Source organism: Mya arenaria, chromosome 10, assembly GCF_026914265.1.
Source record: "Mya arenaria isolate MELC-2E11 chromosome 10, ASM2691426v1".
Lineage (NCBI taxonomy): Eukaryota > Metazoa > Mollusca > Bivalvia > Myida > Myidae > Mya > Mya arenaria.
Genome location: NC_069131.1, coordinates 24,384,162 through 24,409,233, shown reverse-complemented (window position 1 = coordinate 24,409,233; position 25,072 = coordinate 24,384,162). Strand labels below are relative to the sequence as shown.

Below are 25,072 nucleotides of genomic sequence, written 5' to 3'. Positions count from 1 at the left end.
CACCATGGTTTTCATAAATTTCGTTTATATACACACACACATTATATATAAATGATTTGAAAGTGGTCTCTTATTAATTGTTACTTTCATTATATAAATAGTGCTAGCAACAATTGATTTGTTTCTCTCACTAATTGAATAATAGAGCTTCAAATATATTGAAGATATTTCCAATTCAATTAATAAGGGCAACAATTGAATTGCTGATATCTACAATAATAACAAAAGCCTACTTATCCATAATTGATAAGGGCAACACCGTCTGCTGTTCAGCAAAGGCTGGTCAGTCAATGAATTAAAATGATCAGGGCGCTGGGCGATGTCTAATGCATTAATACTTACACGAACATCATTTCCATGCAGTTATCAAATATTTTCAAAAAATGTTTTGGAAGATGCAGATCATTGTTTCTTTTCATTTATTTCTTTGAATGGTATTGTCGCACGAAGTGGAGACAGTTTTCATTCCACCCGTACGTTAAAACTGGGTTCAAAGTGTTACAAAAGCAAACATCAGTGGCGTAGCTAGGCCTAAATAATCTTGAGGCCTGCTGGTTCTACATTAGTTTGGGGACGACTTGAATATGCACATTACACACACTTACTTATATTTGCAATGATGGCAATAAAATCAAGCAATACACCTACACGTTGTTTAAATAAACATCAAACTTGCAATGGTTAAAATAAAAAAAAATATAGAGTTGTTCAAAGTGTTAAAGTAGCTATTTTTATTGCATTTAAGGGTTATCTCAATTTGTCATTTTTCAAAAAAGTTGTAGGCCCAGGCGTACGCAGCCTATATGTAGCTACGCGACTGAACATGTGCTTTGTTTTCACTACACCATTTAGCAATTACAATTTTAGTCTCGTGACAAGAATAAACATATATAGGCAAACCATTGGCGCTTTGCTTTGTATGTATTAATAGAAGTATACAAATACAATGTAAACTACAGGTACAAACCAGGTTGTCGAACATCTAACCTTTATTAACGGCAGCGGGCTAAAACCTTAAAGACGCACACCCAAAGACAAACGGCGTACAAAACAACACAGATCGATCAAAAATACACAGAAAATAAACATATTGTTGAACCTTGAAACGGCCAGCAATCCGGGAGTACGTGTCTGGTGGTTTGGTATCGTTTAAAATCGCCTAAACTAACAGTGGTCTCGACATTTAGCAATAAAAGTTTACTCTCTGCTTCAGATGTTTTTAAAGATCAGTGTCCAGTTCTCGATTGATATTACCTTAATCGAATTTTGTTCGAAGAATAAGTATTTGTATGAAGCAGTACACAAAAAGTAGCATATATATCTTAATAGGTTAGTCATTATATATATTTAATAGTTAACGGAGCGTTGTCGGTACATTATGAGCGTTAGCTTAATAATTGTCATACCGTATGGTCATATTGTACTGCCATCTGTACACAGCGTTTCGGGACGAGTGACAGGTAAAAAGTGAAACTAAAACGACTGCGTTGCGCTAAATGAAACAATGCAGAATTATCGTAAAAAAATAATAAATAGATAAACATGTTGAGAACGATTATTTTGTTTGAAATGGTAATAGTTTAATGCTGGAGAAAATCACAACTTTATGGAGGAAATAAACTAAAGCACCGTTCCAAATATTATGTTAATCCGGAAAGACCTTTTGCAGTTACGTAATAAACTAATTGTGAGGGTACTCCAGCCAGGTAAGATGGCGTTTGCTCAGGCCCCGCCATGGGAAAATTTCCTTTTCCTTTAAAGGAATGACAGAACTGGTTCAACCTGATTCAAACTCGAGCATGATATATATCAGCATACATCTTGTTCATCATTATCGCGCAAATATAGACTTGTACGAACTGAACTAACGTACTGTATTTAACATTAGACTTGTATTGAAGATGCAAGACGAAGACACTCAACACATCAGTTATCAGTGTTTATAAACGCAAATTCACTTCTTCAAGTATTTAAATTTAATCAATGTTTATGTAAATATATAAAGCAAACAGATGATAAAACAAAACAGCGCATTATCTGATAGATTCATCATCACAATTAAAATAATTCAATAATAGTATGACTCGATTGTTCAAAACTCCTGTGTTCGTTCATATTCAGCGTTAAACGTAACGTGTCAAATTTAGAGCAAGGTTTTACGCTCAAACACATATGTCTTTTTAACTAAGCACTCAAGCATTCAGCATTCATATAGTCGTTAATTTAGATATGAACGTAAAAATGTATATACTTTTAAGAAAACGATAGAATGGTATATTGATTATTTGCAGGAAAGTATATTAACGCTTGTTAAAGTTAACACGTAACACGTAAGCGTTACATCAACGCTTGTTAATTATTAAAACAAAAGGGATTCGAATGAAAGGTAAGATCAACGTTGTTCGTTGACACCGGTGTTGATAAGTAAACGTGTTGACGGATAAAACGTAAACGTAAACGTAAGTAATATATGAGGATTTTTGAACGATCGGGTCAATATATATCATATCATATCATAATATTTAGAATATAACATGTATGGCAACATTCAAATACAACATCGTTAATTTCAAAACAAGAACAATCAACTGTATAAACCGTGATGAATGAAGTGAAGTGATAACAAATAAAAAATAACAAATCCAAAACAAATAAAACAATAAAACAGTTATTCTTCAAAAATTCTTAACAAAGATATACGTCAGTTGCTATGTTACACAATAATGCAATAAAAGCTTCAATGATAAAGCTCCTAAACAAAAATCAAAAGTAAATATTTTATAACCACCGATAGTAATTATAATACCAAATATTTACAATTTCACTTGATTGTCTGTACGGCAAGATTTGCATTCATTTTGCATGAACCGGTCGACCTTTCGTGATAAAGTTATTGAAAATTGAAAAAATGTAAATAAATGGATTGTTCTATTTTTTGCATATTTCATGCGTTCATGCAGTAGCGCGCTACCTGGCTTTGCAAAATCTCGGACAAAGCGTTCATACAGCCTGAACACACGACACATAAGAATCAATCCTTATATTTATAATATTACTGAAGTCTTGTAACTGCAATGCATCTCCAGGAAATAATACGTGTACAAATTGGTCAACAACGATGGAAATTGGAAAATGATTGTTTAAGTTACAATGAACATTAATTACATCGAAAACAAATTATATTAACGTCCTACGAATACATGATTGACGAAGCAATTTGCGTATGTACAAACACTATACAAAGTGTGTTGCAGGAACTGCCTAAATGGATGTTTTATATCTGATCGATATTCCTTTTTTACAATCATTTTGTGACACAACCTAAATATGCTTGAATGATACATTAGAAATATCATGCCAAAGTCTCACAACAAATTGACAGCACTTTTATCAAATATCTAAGATCACTTTCTATCTAACTTAGGCAATTTTAGAACAGCCTAATCGTTCCGTTTTTTCTTTCGTTTGCTTTTCTGTCGTCTTCGTTCATATAGTATTCTGGCCCTTTCCTCTGGAAATATACAGCCGTTCATAATTCGTTTCGTCATTTATAATTTACCATAAAAAGGACACCGGGCACTATCTTAAGAATGTTATTATTTAGGTTCAACATATAAAAATGATAAGCAAATTGATATAGATAATGTATGAAGTCCATTATCACTGATTTCTTTTGCAAATGAAAAAAGCTATTTTCAATATCAAAAATCAAGATACAGACGAATACGAAAGAACATATTTTGGATCATCTCTGTAAAAATATAAATCGTCTTGTTCAAAATCAAAACAATCACACACATGGATTCGACTTCAAACGGATCTTTCTTATTATTTTCTTAATTATTTTTGTTGTAAAATATGACTTGATATGTATTGATTAAAGATCAACATGTCTTACCATTCGACGGTATCTGTTTAATTGCTTGTCCTCCAACCTTTGGTTTCGGATTCTGAGCTGGTACATTTTCAGATACATTGTCAGTCAATGGCTGTGTCACATCACCTTCTGTTTCTAAGAACATTGGAATCATAGAAAGTTTATGATAGACAAAATTAAATTAATGTTACCGCCTGAACGTCACAAGTGAAAGATGCAAATTCATGCAACTGTAGCGACTTTTTTCATAAAGGACTTAAGGACTTCGGACACTGTCTATATGAATTTGCCTATTTTTCAATGCATATTTATACACAATTAAGTGTATGTGTTAACATTTGTTTGTAATGGTTACTCTAATTCATGCTTATGCTACGACTGTGTGTATTTTGTATTTTTCTGCATCCAAGAACAACCTTAATAACACTGTTGCACACAGTTCATACAAAATTCAAGGGATATAGTTTTAAAGAATAAACCTCATTATTTATCTAACCTTTCATAAACACACTTAGGTTTTAGAAAAAAACAACAACACAATTCTTCATTAATTGAATCGCTAATATTGTTTAAGTGTCTAAAGGTGAAGGAATATCACTAAATCTATTAAATGTTCATATTTAGCTACTATTGGTGATTTATTTAATAAGCTAAAAGCACATGTATTGATTTTCACTAGCACATGTATTGATTTTCACTAGTGTTAAGCCTCGCTTAACATTTAACTAATTAATCGATTTATGCATCTTTAGTTATCTGAATAACGAAAAACAGTTGTATGGATTAAAAATACTGTACACCCCTTTCCAGCAACAAAACATTTCACAAATATATTATCTGATATGTTAAATATATATATAATTTTCTTTGATGCACAGGGGAGGGGGGTGATGTTTAATTGGATAATAAATGATTCCATATATAACATAAAGTGATCATTATATTTTCATATGTAACATTCAATGTAATTCCACATTTGTTTAAAAGTAAGTGTCCGATGTTCTTCAAAAAATCTAAAACTAACATATGGTATCTTTAATACAAGACAATCAATAGAATTACCAATATTGAATGCAGTGAGTTCTTCCCAGGAATCAGGAACGTCCTCGTCATAGGAATCATTTTCCAACTCTGAATTCTTTTTCAATGTTTCCAAGCCAGAAGCATCTCCCTTGATCGTGGCATGTATCGTTTTATCATTCAATGACTTGCGTTTCTTATGTTCACCATCGAGTTTGTTCTCGAAGAATTCTGCTTTAATCGAACTTGCTGAAATTGTAGGAAAACGCAGGTTGACATTTTGATTATGGTTCGTTAAAAGTATTTGCTGCAACTGAAAATAGGGTGTACGCAATGATATTTTAGTGGTCGTTAGGTTATACATCATTTGAAATGGTAATGGTTCCTGTGGTAATCTGTGCTAAGAATGTTGAGAACATGATCTATTTCACTACAAAGTTTTAATGAACTGAACAATAAATACAAATAGGAGAAATAACTCCGGGTCGGTGATTTTGGTTTGCTAAACAATCCTTTTTATGTCATTGAATTTAATATTCTGTATGAGTTCCTATGTATTTTAATTTGAAAAATGGCCCAAAAGAAACGTTTTTTTTTATTATTTGGGTTACGTAAAATCAAACAAAATCAAACGTACTTTGGTTGATTGGATTGTGGATTGCTGACTTTGTTTTTTTGCCACCCTTCGACATCATCGTTTGTGCCTTGCCAGCATTGTGATCGTGAAGTGTCGGTCGAACTGGTTTCATAGATTTTCCAGAGCCTAAACATAATATAAATACCATGAAATAGTAGATTTTAGCAATCGATTGATACAGTGTTATTTTTTAACCCGCACTACAAAAACATAAACTATCATGTCTTGTCTTTATTTATAAAACAAGATAAAAAAATATTTTTGACAAGGCGGTGTTTTAATAAAAAAACTTGTTATATTAAACTTTCCATTGTGGTTTTAAAGATAGGTCATTTAATGTAAACGTTTCATAGATTAACATGATATTATTAGAGACTCCGATTATAAAATAGCCATATCTCTATATAGTTTAACAATTGGTATATTTTTATATTTTCTGCAAGACAATAATACAATGAAAACTACAGGGACAAGCTCTTGAACTCGAACATTTTTCATTAAACTTTCATTTTGATGAGGCTATACTCTTAACTTCAGGGGAACGAGTCAATGACCAATGAGTTTTTGTAATGCACAAAAAGTACACACCAAAAGACAACGCAAGCAGTTTTTGAATGAATATTATAGATAAATCAACGTTTGGTCAGTATTTTCCTCGAACGGCCCGCTGGACACATTTATTGTCATGACGCCGAACCAGTCTGATATGAATAACAGATAAGGAAATACATTTTGGTTATTTATGATGAGAACCATAAGTTGTTGATTAACTTATGCCATTTGAGGTATTAAGTTTGTGATATTTTTCTAAAAACCTGATTCTGTCTTTTGGGATTTAAAAATGTGCAATAAGAAGAGGTTTTAGATGTCCATGTAGATAACTCAAACTTTTATAAAACACACCTTGGAATATTAGATCGTCGGTGAGGGACCTTTTGTGTTGTTCACCCTTTGTCATCTGTTTTCCTTTCTTGGCAGCATTATAAAGTTTCGGTCTAACTGGTGTTATAGATGCTTGTGGTTCTGAAAGCAACATAATATACTGCAATGCGAACTTAAGCAATGGATTGAATTACTTTTAACCTTTAAACGCGCACCACAAATTACAAACTCTTTTTTGTTCGCGGAAGTAAATCCAGAACAACATAAACAACCTTTTTTTCATTCTTTTTTTACATGTTATTTCTGAACTTTCTCAGGATTAAGAGTCACTCTCTGTTCAAAACTATAGCAAAGATAATACAAATACAACTAAATGCAACTACCTTAACTTTAATTCAACCATTTTATAGCACATATCTAATGTTTGTAAGAATATTTCGATATGTGAATTACACGTAATTAAGTAAGGTGTTTGGCAAATCAAAAATTATCTCCTAACATTTCAAATCCATTAATTTTAAAAATCTTCACAGGCAAAAAAGAACATTACACAAGTTTAACAACATTAAAAATACTATCTTTATTGCAATCCTGAATAAACATGGTGAAATGTAGACATTTAAAAAACAACAACTCATTTTTAAAATGTTATGATCTTTTTTCTAACAGCAAAAATTAATAATTCTATAATATGAAAACCCTGACACGCTTTTTGTTGTGTTACACGCAAATGATATTTCACATGTGTGGTGTTAATAACACAAAAATCATTATTTAAATGCTAAGATAAATCCGAGTGGTATTGATTTAAAATCGATTTAAAATCGTTCCATTTAGAAAGATCCGTTCAAAAACTTTAGCTATAACTTGATGCATGACAACCCAATTCAGTGAAGTTTTTAAATATTCTTTGGAAACCTATTTTTTTTATATATTGTCTTCAAAATGTCGAACACCAGCTAGGTATTGAAATACGGTCAAATATAATAACTCATTAGCACCATTATTGCATCTGTGAAAATGGTGATATAGAATATGAATTTCACTTTTTATGTGTCTGTTATAAATATGTCAATTTACGCTCATTGAAAAAGGGGAATTCATTGATCTCATGCAAGACACGAACTATTCAGATACAGTTTAATTTGAACAAGTTGTTTTCAGAAACGTTTGCACAACGTCAAAATATTAATTTAGTATCTTAATTAAAAAAGATAAATGTGTTAACCGTTTATATCTATGAGCTCTCAGCATGGAATAGTATATACTTTTCTCCCATCTCAGATAAGTAGATCCAATAATTTAACCATGCTAGAAATTCATATCTTGCCCACGGTCGAAGATAAAATGCCCGTATGGAACTCCTTTTTAATGGTGACCACATCGTAATTACCTCCCTTGTTGAAGACTGTCGTCTGTAGCATTATGGAAATCTTGACATGTGGAATATTTAGAATCCTAATTTATTATTTCTCGCTTCAAATGTCACCATAAAATAGTTTTCACACATCTTTCAAGAAATAATGCTTCACTCTCCTTAGAACTATTTAAAGACCGATTTGACTATTAACATAATCTGAATCACTGCGCGCATATCCATGACAACCACGAATTATCGCAAATCCATACGCAATTATTTTCACTAAACACAAAAGAGTTCCAGCAAAAAAAAACACATTTTTACTTAATTTTGTTTAACTGAGGTGGGGGAAAATGCATCTACCATAGCCGCTCGTGTACAATAGGTTCATCCCGACCCTCGCGCAGGGTGTTTTACGGAAACCTCGTTTCCGCAAAACACCTTACGCTCGGGTCGAAATGAACCTATATAACACTCTCGGCCATGGAAGATACTTATAATCTTACATCTTTAAGTCCATTATCATTATTAAGTATATATATTTCCTTTTTAATATAATTAATACTATAGTTATTTCTAGTTTCATTTTCATACCTAATGTCGCCTTTGTTTATATATTTTTCAAATATAAACATCATTTTATATGATGAAGAATATATATGGGTTCAATTACTAAAAAAAGTTTGTTGAACCTTTAATAAACAATGAATTCCTAATTCAACAATGGGGAAACTCGTTTTAAATGATTACATGCAACTTAAGTAATTATTTACTATATTTATTTCTGTTTTAATGTCCGCCATCTGTTCAGGGTAATAAAAACTAATAATATTGCAACCTTGGGTAAAAATATGAAATATTTGCAATGCAAAATGTTAATGATTCATGAATACAATTTGCACCCGTTTCGACATAGTTTGAATAATACACAATATAGTTAACTGAATAAAGTGGTAATACAATATACACAAGCCCTATAAGCCTTTTATTGTTCGACGTTATGCTTTACAAATATTACAGTTGATAACACAGGACCAACGTCCAAGCAACAGTAATATTTCATTTTTGTGTGAAATGATATGGCATTAACAGGTTGAAAAAGTTGTCATGGTAACACACATAATAAAACAAGGATTTGGTATATTGGTGCGAGATTTGCATGTTTTGTTATAGTACTTATTCGTATTCCTGATGCGATATATGTGTTGTCGACGGTCGAATAATACAGCCTAACTATAATATCAATAAATCAAAAACACTTTGGTAAAAGCTTGGCAATTTGCTATCTTTACGCTTTACTCAGTTTGGACAGTGAAAATCCGAACAACGACAATGTGTTGTAAGATAAAAGTCATATGAAAATGGAACTATACACAATACAGCAATGGATTTGGCAATATGAAATAAATGGTTTGTTACAACCTAATGATGAGTTGTCATAAAATAGCATGCTATTTAAACACAATCGTATAGTAATCGTTGCTGTTTTTGAGTCTATAGATAGTGATTAATATTCTTTAGGAGAACTTATCAGTAATTATTAAATTTCAATTTAAAAACCATTAAGTTATGTATTTCAACTTATTTATTCGAAATATACAGTTAATACTATTTCAGTCACGCGCTGTGATTTCAATCCCAATTTTCTATTTCAACAATGGCATAAATAGATTACCTATCAAAATAACGTGTGCAAGGTAATTCGGCTTTTGCCATTCATTTGTGGTTCGCTTAGTTATTGTTTCAGATTTCATTTGATTTATTAAACTTTTCAATCGACAACTATACCTTACCACTTTAGTACTATGATACAAAGGTTATGTACCGAAAACGTTCAAGTATCATCCAGGGGTTTACATTTTGCACATACAAACACTGTTAAACTAAATTAATTAATCGACAAAAATAGTTTTAACCTAAATAATTGCTACCCGATTTGATACAAATTTGAAGGGAACGCATTAAATGATTTTTTATCTTTCATAAACTAATTCTTAATTTAAATTCTGTAATGGTGGTACTAGCAAAGGAATTGCTCTATATTATACTTTATAACAATAAAAGGGGCCTCAACTCTATCAGAATAATCGAACCGAATCTTGCTGCTAATATGCGAATCTACTCTTGTAAATAAAGCTTCGCGTTATATTTCATTAAATTCGAGGCTGTAGAAACTAATAAAAAGTCTGATACGAGAGAACCTTTATCACACTATATACACATTAAAAGGGCCATAACACTGTCAAAAATAACCGAACCTTAACGTTCTGATGAATTACTTGTAATAGCGAAGCTTCCCATAAACAGTGCATGAAAGCCAGCAGGTGGTTGTAAAGAAATAGCCCGGACAAATAAAATTGGACGGACGGACACACGGACACACATAGGAACCAGTCGGCGACTATATGCTGCTCTGAACATTCTCGGTAAGCGTCATAATAGTACATTTTAACTTATTAGTCTTTCAAACTTTCACAATATTGGCCAATTGTCATTTTAATTTTAACGTTGTTTTCGTTTGCAACATTTGGGCTTCACGAACATTGTGTAATAACGTAAATATTTTGTATTTACAACGAAAAATTTCACTGTTTTTAGAATGTGAAGAAATCCCATTTTCAGGGAAACATACATTTCTTCTCTATACTGTATAAGGCATAAATTTATGATGTTGAAAATTGTTCCTGAAACACCTCGTTTATGCGATATAACCCGACATAAAAGTATACATACCAGCTATCAAATCTTCATCCGTGTCCGAACTAAGGCGTTGGGATTTAATACTTCGACGTTCTTCCCCAGAAGAGTCATCGCTTTTTATAACTTGTTCAGTGTCACTATCTTGTTGTTGAATTATCTCTGTTTCATCGCTGTCTGAAGACGTACCTTGAGATGTACGCAACTCATCCATGTCCAAACTGTCGTCTAAATAAATACAATAAAGATACAATAAAAGACCCGCTTCCCATTTAAATGTAGATGACGTTCGATGTTTAGTAGTATAACACAACAGATGCTTATTGATTCTAAGGTATTCAGTATTGTATCGATATTGCAGGTTACTAAAGAAAAAGCCGTAAAACATTGTTTTTGTTTCAGGCTTTTCTTTTTGCTAGACGTTTTCTTTGAAGCAGATATATTGAAAAATATAGTTTAGTTTAAAAAGGCATGTGGAAATATGTTAATGCTTTAGCATCTTCATGTGGCAAATACGGTCTTTAAAAATTATAATCACATATATATATATGTTATATATATATATATATATATATATATATATATATATATATATATATATATATATATATATATATATATATATATATATATAACATTGCACTGTTTAAATTAGCCTGCGTAGAAAACGTACCCTTAGCGCGCACATCAAATGCTCTAGGTTCTCTCCACGTGAAACCCAGTACAAAAGTCACTGGTCTGTTGCTGAATTTTTCACAAGGATAGTAGGTTTTGATAGCAAACGTATGTCTTTTCCTGTTGTGATAAATGACCTTAAATATATCAAACATACAAGTGTTATAGATCTGTTTAACTTACGATTAAACTATTCCATGATTTATTTATTTTATATATGGAAACAGTGTGCAGTTGTGTTTATCCATTCTTTACATGAACATGAGCTTTTAAATTCAGTAGAATGCATAGTCTCTTAGAAGAGGTTTTATAATAACAATACTACATTCTTACTTCATGCGCTATGTGTAGACCATCGCCATCTACTATACCGGTGAGTCTCAGTAACTCATCTTCAACAAAGTCTTCTTTCCAGAAATGGTCCCTGAATACTGGCCGACGATACCGACCAGACGCCTTTTTCCTTCCCTTCCATTCTTTCCGTATAGACTCCAGGTCGACGATATCGCAGCCAGGTGTACCATTTCCTACAGCAAAATAATTCTTCGGTTTTTTCACCCTATTAAGTTCCGGAGTCATTATGAAGTGATTGTCTTTGTAAACCCTGTTCCATTCCTTCAGAATTTCTGTGTAGGAATTAGCACTTGCCAATGTTTCTAATGCCAGACTCACTCTTGATTGTAATGGCCAGTGCAACATAGCGTAATACAGGTAAGATTCGAGATATTTGCGTCCCTTTAATTTTCTTTCCAAGACTACTAATCCTGTACTACACCTAAGTAATTGCCTGTATTCATCGTTGCTGCAAGGTTGATTTGCTTGTTTGGATCGTGTTGTGCGATCAGACGTCCGAATTATTGCATCGCCAAGAAAGACAAGAAGATCTCTTTTATCAACATGTGAAAGTCGTTTGCCTTCGATGTTGCTTTTTGCTTCCGCAACTCGAACTGCAAAACGTTCTGGTTCCTTATTTAAAGCTTTCATGAGCGGTTTTAATCCTAGCCCATATTTAAATCTGAATTCTTCTGTCTTCAACAAATCACCATAAAACCTTTCGAAACTTTCTCTCGAAGTTAACAGTAGAACTTCGTCGTCTTTGCTCACACAGTGTAGATAATTTCTAACCTGATAACTTGTTTCTTCCAGGTATCTTAAGGATGAATCCAAGTGAGTTTGCCAATCCGATCCATTTCGGAGTAGTTCTATTTCTGGACAAATGGTATAAAGATCCTTAAAAGGAGAATCTTTGACATCATACTGTCGGTCATTTAAATATCGACAGAATTCCCTTCTATCCACGTAACATTTGAACCTCTCGAAAATCTCCAGCAAAAACAAACTTGTTTTGACTTCATTTTGATAACATCTCATACCCCTGTCGTCATCAGTTTTTAACGCCATGTCCTGCCCAGCTCTGAACTTTTCCACAGCCTTTAACCCAAGTGTGACTAAATGACCGGCGAACTTATTGTTTGCCTCTTCTCCTCTCGAAAGATACTTCTTTTTTGTAACTTTCAATTCTTCTTTATATATCTGTCCATACGTATCTGCAAGATAGGCGTTGTTTGGCTTAATATCCAAGGCATTTTGTATTTCTTTTTTAGCTGATTCATATTCTTCTATGTGAATGTAGAACCTAGCCAGCTGTTGTCCAACCATTGCGTCTTTTGTTATTTCAAAACAGCGTTTCATTCTTTCCAAAACTGTTTTATTACCGTCTTTTTCTAAATCAAGAACGAGGGCTGAAAATTTCAGTTTTGTTTGCTTCTTATTTTCCTCTACTTGTCTTGTTTTGAAGAGCATACCAATCATTCTGACAAACTTAGCAGATGTTAGATACGTCTGTTCGGAATGTTTTTCGGCTAATGCCAGTGCATTATCTACCATTTCAATCAACGATATGTTCTTCTTTTTCTTGAAATATTCAAGAATTGCCTTTGCCAGTGGCTGCGAGATGATACCAATTCCTTTTCCTGGTATGTCATATGTAAGCAGCGCCAATGCATCGGATTTGTTTATGTTCCAAATGTTTTCTCTGTCTAGTGGCTTCAATTGTTCTAGTTGTCTAACACTATGCATGATGCCGTACGGTAGTAGTTCTAAATCTCTGTGTGATAGTGTCGCCCGCATCATTTCATCAAAGATGGTTTGAGGCACTGGCTGGTCGGTCTCATAAGAACAGATCAAACATAGAATTTGGAGAATCTCTCCTTCCTTTGATTCGATTTCTTCCATTAGTTTCGATGTTATGTTTGCAATATATTCTTTGTCAAATGAATGACGTAATACATTAAATAAAATCAATGTATTCACATCAATGTCATCTCTTTCCTCTAGTTCTTGGAATTTTTTGTCGAACCAATGTTTTTCTCCTCCTGTCAATGAATGTGTCAAAAGACGTTTATCTTTTGTGTACTGCTTATCGCCAGATACTGGTACACGGGTGAGATATATGACAAGGCAAAACAGTTTCCCCGATTGACCGTTTTTATAAGCAGCCTCGTTCAAGTCTCTTCGAAGCTGCAAAATGGATTCCTCCGCTTGATTGTCAACAAGTACTATAAATGGCTTTCTGTGATTCTTATCTCTAAATTCCCGGAAACGAACGATTTGTTCAACGGTGTTTTCTGATACGCAGGTCACCAAGCAGCACCGATAGGCCTTTTGTGGCTCTCCTTGAAACTGGCTAAAATGCCACAATAAGTGACGTCCAAGAGTCGTCCCTCCTGCCCCTGGGTGGTGCATTATTTCGTACTCCTCAACTAACGCCATTCCTGTTTTTGATTTTAACTTTTCTTTTATCTGACATCTGTGCTCATCAAAATCATTTCTTTTGCCAACCTGGTTTTCAAATTTGAAATTCCACCAAGATACTTTCCTTCCCTTGTAGAAGTCTGTAGCGACAGAGCGACATTTTTCTTTTTGTTCGTCCACGGTTTTGAGTTTTCCCAGTCTTGCTCGCACTCGTCTCCCCCGATAACTTCAATGTCAGTAAAGCTCTGCTTGTCCTTGCTTGTCATTGTCACAAAGAAACCATTTCCACATGGTAGCTTGCATGCGACATCAGCATTTAATTTGAATACGGCCGACATGACACTGGAAATTTCTGACCATTTTAGCCCTGTATGAAAACATTTGTCCAGCTCATCTTTCTTCATCACTGTGCGAAGACTATCCTTTAGTTCTTGTATGTTCTTCTCGTCATCTGTTATCACCAAACATTCGTTTCTAAAGGTGGATTTAATCCAATCTCTAACTTCGAAAAGCGGATCCGCTTCATTTAGAGGGTGGAAAACTAAAACCACAGCTAATGCTCTTCCTATTTGAATATCATTTCTTACAATATTCATAAGTGTCCGAACAGGCTGTAAGCGCAATTTTGTCCATTTCACAATGTTCATTTTTGCCAAGGCGCAGTCTTTGAGTCCATTGCAATATATCCATGGTTTATCACGTAATGAAATAGATTTTTCATTTTTAATGTCTTCTGTGGTTAAAACACGATACATTATCGAGTCTTTTTCTGACAACTTACGTAATTTCGGTGAATCGTCAAAGTCTAAAATGAACTTGCATGAGGCAAAAACATGTTCCATACGAACTGTTGATCTTATCTCATCTTCTTTTGAGTATCCAGTGATTGGCCCTAGAACAAGAAAGGGGTCTAACTCGTCTGTTACGTATTTCATTCCCCGCCCTTTCAGTTTTTCAGCCAATGAACGCTGTAGACTGTATTTGCCACAATTGTCATTCCAGCGTGCTGTTTCTAAACAAAGTCTCGTTTTCCTAAGCCCCTTTTTAAGTGTTGAAAGTTCTCTAAGTTTTTCTTTTTCTATAGTAAAAGATACATTTTGTGCATCATACATGAAACACACTTGATGTTGGGGGCCCTTCGGTGGAAAAGAAACAGTTATCATTTCGTCGGTGCAAAGGTTTGCTGATGGAACGACGTCGATTTCGTACACTACTTTATCCGTTCCTTCAACAGGAATGCTCTGAACTGGTCGAGAACTGAACATGGCCTCGTGGGCTTGATTCTCAATGAAGCAATCGAGAATAGCTTGATGTATTTCGGCATCTATTTCGTCACATGCAAGCGCTTTTGTCGATAGACCAACGATTTGACCAGACTCTTGACTTTCTGTTTGTATTCCAAAGTGAATGGTTCCGTTTTTAAAACCATTCATGCATGATTGAATGAATTGCACGGTTTCCTTTGCAATGTGATATTTTGTCAGTGATGTCAGGTGAACAAACTTATGCACGGGTTCAAGCAGACCACAACTAACAGTTTTCACTGGACCAATAGGATACTTGAGATCGTCTTTAGGCGAATGATCAAATTCTCTGAGTCGGACAGGTGTATATGTGTTATCAGAAATCGTTTGTGTGTTATTGAGAGAATCTTTAACTTTGTTTTGAAATATGAGTAATGTTTTTTCGACACCGAGGGTAATTGGATCTTTTAAATGTCGTCCAATGTATTTGTTTAATTCATCCTTTTCCATGCTGACAAATATACTTGGGGAAATATCTTCTTTACGAAAAGCTTCCTGAAATGGCAATTCAAGGTCTTGTCTAATTTTTCCTACTTCTTTTCCCACCCTAATTGAAAATTCTTCAATATCCATTGACGGTAGTGGAGAAAGTATGTCTGTTTCATGAAAAGAAAACAATTGTGCAGAAATACGGTTGGAAAATAATGTCCTTTTCGACGCTTGTTTTCCCAAGTCGTACTAATTGATAATAACACACAACTAGAAGTTTACATGTAACCTATACTGAAAACGGAATAATGCAGTGGAATACAATGCTATGGTACTTTCAGTCATGAAGCTCTTGTCGATTAAACAGCATGATCAATAAGAATTGATTGGAGCGATAGCTAGGTTTCATTTTCAATATGAAAATCACATTTAATTTGTCGAATAGAACATAATAAAAATGAACACATCACATGACATAACCAGGCGTTTTTTAGGCAAATTGCAATGCGACAATAATATGTGAAATATATCGCTAGAAAAATCGAATTGGATATGAGATTAAAAGGACTAATTTTTCAAAATAAGGAAATTAACATGATTTTCAAAAATGTATTCCTTGGGATTTGATCAGAATATAGATGCCTGGTAAATGGTCTGGTAACTATCATGCTTCCTCCTCATTTACAATGTACCGGTTTTGGTTGTCGCACATATACTTCCGCCATGCAAGTCAGTTTTTACAGCTCTCTGTTTCCATTGTAGTCCGAAAAATCTATAAAAAGTGTCCATGTTTGCGTTATATCATTCGTATAACTGCGCGTCAACTTTCCTAGCCAACTTTTAAATGTAGTCTTTGCAAAATGTAAACAGATCAATACTACTACTTATTATAAGGTATGTTAAACACTGTCAGTACATTTCAGTCATCACGAGACTGCCTTGTTTGCACTTAATATGTAGCTTGTGCTTTCGAACCATCTCTGTCACGGGATGAAATTAAAATGATATTTATAACATTGAGTTTTGAACATTTAGACAACTGCTTTTCGGTACATAATTATGTTGAAATAATTCGTCTTGTTTGTGATTTTATGTCTTTGGCGTTTACCCAGTGCCATTAAACCGGGTTTATGTTTAAACATTTTGCTACTGAGCTTGTTTCTGTTGCTTTTCGCATAAATATTAAACGATGTTATTATTTGTGCACAGATATTAGCCTTTATTTTGTTATTAATTCATAATAACATGGCCACAAATTCCCCACTTAAAAGAGCAAAAGACATCGCTGATATATTGTGATGATTTTGTTTTAGCTTTTGTTTTTATCATCAAATTCAAAAAGTTCAACATAATAATGCTTTAAAATTAAATGATATATTTTGGCATTGACCTATATTGTGCCGCTTTAAACGCAAGTAAATTCCTCTTGACTGTTGAAAAGCAAACAACTTTTATTAATGTGAGCAAATAAGAAGCAAAAGTTAAAATTATGTAAGGGTTTCTAAGGAGGACAGAAGGAAATCGTTTTGTGAGTGTTTATTTTTTCGTCCCTTTAAAAAAATATGCATTATTTTGATGTAATTATAAATAATGTCGTAGTATCAAAATGTAAAATATTTTTGGCGATAGTTATAGCGATTTACCTTGCGTCCCCTTCCTCGTATCTCAAACCGGGAAATAATTCTTTGAGACATGCCACTAGCATTCGGAAGGTCACTGGCGTTTGTATCCATTCTTCTACTTTTATGTGGACCATTTCACACTCAACTTTACTACCTTCTTCATCATAGGTAAGATCTTGGAGAGCATTCATAATTGATCTGCGTTGCTGGGAGGCAAGATATTCATCTACAAAAACACACTCTCAATACAGTTAATATGCTTTACAGGATGTCATGTTTCTACAAAGGCTGCATATATGCATCGATATACATATCATTCTTTTTGAATGTTTACATCAACATAGTTAAAGAGTAAGGCTGTGCATATAACATGCGACAAAAGTGCCGAGGGAGGACCGCTAACGCCCGTCTGTTCCCTTTTTGCAGACATACAAAACACACAGACTTCACAATAGTGCGATTTTTTCTCCGAAAAAAGAACGAGCTTCGAATGGAGGTTATATAGTTACATTGACACTATGAGTTACAGGTGTTACTTTACGCAAATGTCAACAATGTAATATATATATATATATATATATATGTGTGTATATATAAATTTTGTTTTCTACAGCATCTGTAGCGTATATATCATACTAAATCACGTTAAACATGTCGTGCAAGGACGTGCGTTGTTGATATACATTTCAGGATGTAAATAGTTTTGAAGTTTAACAATCAAATTGTTAATACCTATTTCTAGTCCATCATGTTCTTTCATCTCGATAAGGTCTGCTAGATGCGGATGTCTTTCTCGTAGCACAGCACAGAACTTGAATGTCGTTTCTTTTGTAGCATGTTGTACAATGTATAAAATCAGCTTCTCAATCTGGCCCCCAGACGAGTATGCTTGTTCGACGTGTCTTTTCTCCATTTCATTGATAACTCCGTTTTGTTTTAGTCTTTCCAAGAAACTCGACACATCGGAAATACGTGCAAGTTGCCGCGACCACTTACAAAGCATGAGTTTTATGACTTCAGGCTCCAAAGACGTTGCTTCTGTAATTTGATTTACAAGTTTATAAAATAGGTGGATTCATACCAAATATTTAGAGTAGACTCTTGCACACAGGGGTTAGAAATTGGCTCAGGGTTAGCAATATTTGATAAGCATATAGAGAACTGAATTTTCTATCTTCTGTACCCTGTGCGTAGGAGTGAGTAAATATTTATGAAATCAAACTAACGTTGTAATACATTTTAGTATGTGTTTTAAAAGACAGCCGACACAAAAACAATCTAACAAACAGCGCAAATAACGTTGAGTCCTGAATGTTTTCGCAAAAAAACACAATTATAAAGTGTAAATTACTGCATTTCAAAATGAAATTTATTCCTTTTCTTTTCCCTTAAACATTTATTTTTTTCTAACCAATGTTAAAACATTTCCACAACCAATTAACTTCTTGAAACATTTTACATCAATTCCGTGTACTTAACAAATCAATATTAAAACATGAAATTTATTTAACGATAATTTGTCGAACCTTTTATAACATGCATCCTTTTTAAGTTTACTTTTTTGCAAGCATATTTATGATAATGGCTAAACAAAAAGAAATGTTTTGTCTTACGCTCCCCGTCTGGCGCAGAATATACAAGTCTCATTTCGAGCAATTCTTCGTTGTATTTGATGATATCGACGATACTGTAAGAGCGCACGAGTTCACTTTGGTGTAATTCATTCATTCTCTCCGCAAATTGACGTTTAACGTCATCACCAAGTGAGATCGCAATTGTTAGTATGTTTTGACTAGCTTTGTTGAACTGTGATTTTCCATTTATTTCTCCTTTTGGGTTATGAGCAATTTCATTCCGACATTCTCTCAGCGCCCTGACTGCTTTTTTGATATCCCCAGTTGGCTTGCATTCGTCAAGGATAATTTTGGTGAGTAATGTGATGTCGAATGCATCTAGAGTTAAGTCCTTAATTTCTGTTTGCAACTTCAATGATAGACCTTTCAAAAAGTCATTTACATTGGTTTTCCTTATCTTGGAGATATAAAATGTCAAATACTTTCTAAGGACGGTAGTTCCACATTCATATTGTAGACCAACTAAACGATGGAAATTATTTGCATCAATGTTGTTCCTCTTTCCGAAGATGCTTTCTCTGTCTGGACCAGAGCTTGCCATTGCTGTAAAGATACCCTTAATTATCAACAATATTTACACATCATGATACAAATCATCACTACGCATACATGGTCAGTATTAATGTAAAAATAATTACAGAAAAAAGTTTAAACTTAAACCCGGTTTAATGGCACTGGGTAAACGCCAAAGACATAGAACATAAAAACGAAAAATCACAAACAAGAAACTTGGAAGCACAAAACTCCACAAACATCACATTGCATACACATGCAGGCAGAATAGTACTGATTAAGTTTAAAGTGTGAAGCAACTTATTGTATCTTATATTAATCACTCTCGTTTGCGCGAGATTGTAGTCTTGTGTCGTCGGGGAAATGGGAGTACCCGGAGAAAACCCACTTTTCGGACTTGGTTACCACAACCCAAACTAACATGTGCCAAGTTCGCGAATCGAACTCAGGTCGCCTTTGTGAAAAGTGAGTGCACTAACCACTGCGCTAACCGGACACGCACTGATTGAAGCATTCATATTTTAAAATGAGCCCTTTCATTGTCACCAATGTAAAAAAAAGCGTAACAACAGTCATTTAGAAACTTTATCGCTCACCTGAGATCTATAGCCCTTAATGGCGTCCGTCAAGCATTTTGGAAACAATGGAGGAGAACAACTGCTTGAAACAGTTGTAATATCATGCCACCCTCTTTATATTCAATGTACGTCATCAATACTCCAAATCCTCAAGAAGATCAGCTGAATATAATCACCTAAACATTGACACGTATACGTGTTTACAAGTCATTGAAATAAAAAGGAAAACAAACATCTGAGTAGTTCAGTCTTATCTAAGGTTCACAATTCAGTTTGTTTTAAACAGGCCTCGAGATCATTCAAAATTCTTAATTCAGGTCTCAATCTCCATTCATTGTACCACATAACCGCATAATATGATGACTTTAGCGCTAGTGTGACTTTGTCTACTCCAAGTTATCCAAAGTTATTGTATAGTTTAGTAAAATGAAATAAATGCAAAATACATTTTATCTATAAACAGTTAAAACACTGGAGGGAAAAGGGTATTATCAAACAGAAACACACACTCTAATAACCATATGCACAGCTATACAGTCGAACCCCGTTGGCTCGAAGTCGCAGGGACCGGCGATAATACATCGAGCCTCGGGAAATTCGACCCAAGCGGGAATGCTTGCCTTCAGTATTAAAAAATCGGTCCTTTACATCCAGTTCGAGCCAACGAGGAAATCGAGCCAAGCGAGTTCGAGCCAACGAGATTCGAATGAAGTTAACTGATCTTGGGTGAAATTTCAGTAGATAATAGTACTAAAATAACTTAAAAAAATCGTTTCATTAGAGCATTACATAAGTTGTGTGCCACAGCTATTTCAATAAATATACGAATCGCTTCCCTATTGTGGATTATATTGACGAGTATAAATGCAAAAAGAATCCCCCGCTTTCAAACACTAATCAATACCTACCCGAATTGTGATCTCAAACAAGCTCCGATAACATCGCATATCTTCCACTTAAGAAGACAGGTTCGTCATAGCATACACATTTATTCATTGCTTTATAAATGAAAGCAATAAAAAGATTACGATTGTTATAAATTTGATATGCAATATTCAATATGTATGTTAGCAGCTTTACAACTATGGGTTTAAATCACGGTTTACTTCTCTTATCTGTAAAAGCCGCCATATTGAACACGTAAGTAATATATAAATGTCCTTGTTATAGCTAATTTAATGTACATTTTTTAACTAACTAGTGTTTATATAATTCACATATTGAGCAAACATCTGACAATAGAATTCATCAAAAACACTTTCTGCGTTTAAAATGTTAAAACAATTATACTTACAAGTTTAATATTTCATCTAACTCATGAGAAGAACGTCGTTATCGATCCCTTGCCACCATAATGAGGTTATGCAATGTCCATAATTAGAGCGCTTACATTTGATATCTTTATTAATACGCTTCTTCATTTTCAAAAAATCTTAATCGGTCGTGAAAACTACAATTTGTTCACAAGGTGTATTCTACTATTCAATGACGATATTACGGGATTGCATACATCTTACATGAACTAACAATTGGGTCCCATTAATTTTTGTTTAAACAGAATTTTGTTTAATTATTTTCTTTTCTGAGTAAGTTTGTACTTAACAGCTTTTTTGCATTTGTTATTAATAATCAACCTTACATGCTGGTTTGTTTCGTCACATAATGACCAATTATTGTGGGGTAAAATGAGAAGATACCACTTAAATATTAACTGCTACACATGCTTTCATCTCGAGGGATGAAAGCGAAAAGGTTTGTTTTATCTGCTTCTTTATTTAATGGCACTTAGAACCTTTTTACATTCAATCATCGATCTGTTTTTGTTCTTACCCAGAGAAGTTGATGCAATAATTGGCAAATAATTACAAAAAACTTTAACATACGCACAACTTAGTCCCAATTTAATGTTGACAAGCACCGTTTAGCGCTATACGCACCAGTCAATTGTAACCACGGCCCCCTAGGTCCGGGGAATAACGGGGACTTTGACTTTCGGTCCAGCCAAACCCGGTTAAAATCCCGGGACGAACAGATGATAAAATTCCCGCAAAATGCCCCCGCACCCAGGGACCTAGATAAGGCCCATTCCCCGCAATAATTAAAGCGAAGACAAAACCACCGCATTTGGTGTGTAAACTGTTGAGAGCTGAGATTTTGGACCGCTGTTTCTAAAAGAGAGCTTATGTTATATTTTTGGTACAGATAAAAACATTTTCCGGTAAAAGGTTTCCGGTATAAACAATCAATCCATTTGAAGATGTAAAACACTTAAACCCCTCTCTATACACAGTAGAGATATTGCAGAGACACGACATAGGCTATTTACAATTCAGTAAATTTTAGAAAGACTCCCTTATTTGCTGTCAACATATATGCCACAGCTACAACCAGTGAAAATAGTGTTAGTGCATTCCAGACAGTTTCCACAAATATATTGCATAAATTGTATATTCACTTGTAAGTACACATATAAGAGTAATAAATTCCATTCTATCCGACACCATCGCGATCCTTACATATTGTACAGAAGGCACCATATGTAGAGATAAACACGCTTTATTTCAAGTTTATACACACCCCGCCCCTCCCTGATACCCGTACTTGCAGGATGTAGACATGAGCCTTGACATTGCCGTAACACCCAGCATAACATGAATCACATGTAGTCGCTGTTGAACATGACGGCACAGTTAGATAAATACAACACTGTTCGACGTAATACACCCATAACATGTATAATATGAAGTCTCTGCTGAACATATCTGACAATGTTGGTCAACACAAGGTTAAGAAAATCTACACATCATGTATTTATCCTTACTACCTCCCGAACAGCAGTTTTCTATCCCGAGTCGGGCGTTATTTAAATATCCCGTTCTTTGTTAGCAGCAAAAGCATGGGGAACAAACTTGGGAGAATAAAGTTTAAATTTTAAATACACAGCAGGAAAAATAGTACCATTAAACTGATTCAGCAGCAAGCAGTATTAAACAATTAACATAATATTGATTTAAATATTAGGTTGGGAATTATTTGCCATTACTGCTTAATGCAAACAATGCAATGGACGTTACAGGCAAAGTCTAAACAGCTAATACAATAACGGTTCTCTATGAAACTATTATGTTATAAGAATTGTACAAACGTATGTTATTTACATATTTTAGCCAAGATTTGTACAAACAAATGACGCGTATCTGTTTTACTTACTGAGCAAAAGATTCAGTCCCAAATATCTTACTACATCCATACTTGCTGTTCAGACGTTGAAATGCCTACACATACACACGGACATGAGAACGGTTAACTTCATAGTGTTTGAATATATCTTTTTGTTTTGTTATCGTATTTTACTTGTTATGAAATCATATATTAACTAATTTTAAGTTTACATTTTCAATCTGCAAACTCCTTTCAATATACAAAAGCTTTTTTTGTAAAATCAATATATCCTGCGGTATGAAATAATGACTTATACCTCATGTGGATTCTTGAAAAATACCTTTCCAAAAACATGCGGAGAAGCAGGTTAAGATTATTTACACTGCCACATATAGCAACAATTAACAATAATCGAACGTGAACATAATTAAGTCCGTGTCTTCAAGTTATCATTCTTAAGTATAGTTTTGTAGCAGAATGTGTTCTTATGATTAAATCATATAATACTACAATGAAAAATACAGGGACAAACCAAGTACTCGAAAATTAAAAAAACAAAACCTGTTTAGGGGCACAAGGCAAGGGCCAAAACGGCAATGAACTATAGGCACACACATAGTATCATCACATACACAAACACCAAATCACACTTAAAGCACACTTACACCGCAAACACCATTACAAACACCACAAACACACCGTAAGACACCATTGCGTTAAATGACAGGATTAACGCATTCGAACGGTCAGCAAATCATGAGTTCACTGGAACTCTAGTCTACTCGGAGCTTAAACTAGTTAGCATGGCTTTTACCTCACACTTATCCCATAATTTATTTATAGTTACTAAATTATAAATTATAAGCCTCATTATGACCAATGCTCTAAAGTCAGCCCCCCTCCGCTCCCCGTCCCTTGGACGAAGTGTTTGAGTTGAAAGAGTTGCAAATCATAAATAATCAGCGGAGTGTATAACTAAGATCTGAATTTTGTATATACTGATTTAGTTCGGTTCTGAAGATATGCGAAAAGTTTAAAATCAAGTGTCAGTTTAAAATAAATCGATCAATCTTGAGTTGTAATGAAATTATGTCCTAAAAGGTGTATTCAAGTCGGTTTAAAGCCATTACACCCATTTATCAACAAGAACAACTATAACAAAGTAAAATCTAATACTTTGATGCCTTTGTATGTGTTCGCCAAATACAATTTTGTTTTCAGCGTTATCGAGGGCCAGGTCCTATACTGTTTTTTTTTTGCCTGTATCCAGGCTAAAATTAGACACTTATGTCAGTTGTTCCCTCTTTACTTTCTTTTTCTTTTCCCACCTTTTCATAGCCGTCAACATTTCTCAAATTTGATTGAAGTATTGATAGCTTTTAAGTATCATAACCTTTGAAACAGATGGTTTATTATCAAGCTTATATCTTATCTTTGTTTATTTTCGATGAATATGCCTATTTTAGGAAATGTTATTTTTGGTTAATATTCACGAAGGCTCGTAGGTTGCTGAAGACGGTGTCATTCTACTTCGCTAATATTTCCAGAATTTCCTAGTATATATCATGCACATACTTGTTGAAATATAAACCCGTTAATAAAAACACATACTTGTTTTAATCTTATAACCGATGTTTCCCACAAAACCAAGAAAACGTGGTAATTCCATACCATCGTCAGCTTCAGCGGCAAAAAGCCCTTGGCCCACCCGGAGGGAAGCGGTGCTTCCACCACCGGCGAATGCCAATGTTTTCAACTGTGGCCTGTCTGCCTCTTTGGGTCTGTTTGTAGCGGACTACACTAAATAGACAGAAAAATGCCGGCCATTTCGAGAATCTGAGTCAATTACTTTTCAAGAATGTACTCCGCTGTTATGTAAATAGAATTTACAACATTTTCAAGACATTTTTAATTCTATATTCATCACA

At 34.2% G+C, this 25,072-nt stretch overlaps 1 protein-coding gene across 1 annotated transcript; it reads right to left on the bottom strand.

Annotated features, from left to right (window-relative positions):
- Positions 1-1,926: 1,926 nt before the first annotated feature.
- LOC128206550 (sterile alpha motif domain-containing protein 9-like) lies at positions 1,927-21,265 on the bottom strand. Its single transcript, XM_052909107.1, is given in 15 exon segments — positions 1,927-3,511; positions 3,899-4,012; positions 4,940-5,146; positions 5,535-5,660; positions 6,438-6,557; positions 10,510-10,701; positions 11,147-11,285; positions 11,482-14,109; positions 14,112-15,802; positions 16,328-16,407; positions 17,279-17,483; positions 17,990-18,295; positions 18,871-19,434; positions 20,001-20,158; positions 20,891-21,265. Coding segments are annotated over 13 exon segments (6,441 nt in total). The 5' UTR covers positions 19,433-19,434; positions 20,001-20,158; positions 20,891-21,265; the 3' UTR covers positions 1,927-3,440.
- Positions 21,266-25,072: the final 3,807 nt, after the last annotated feature.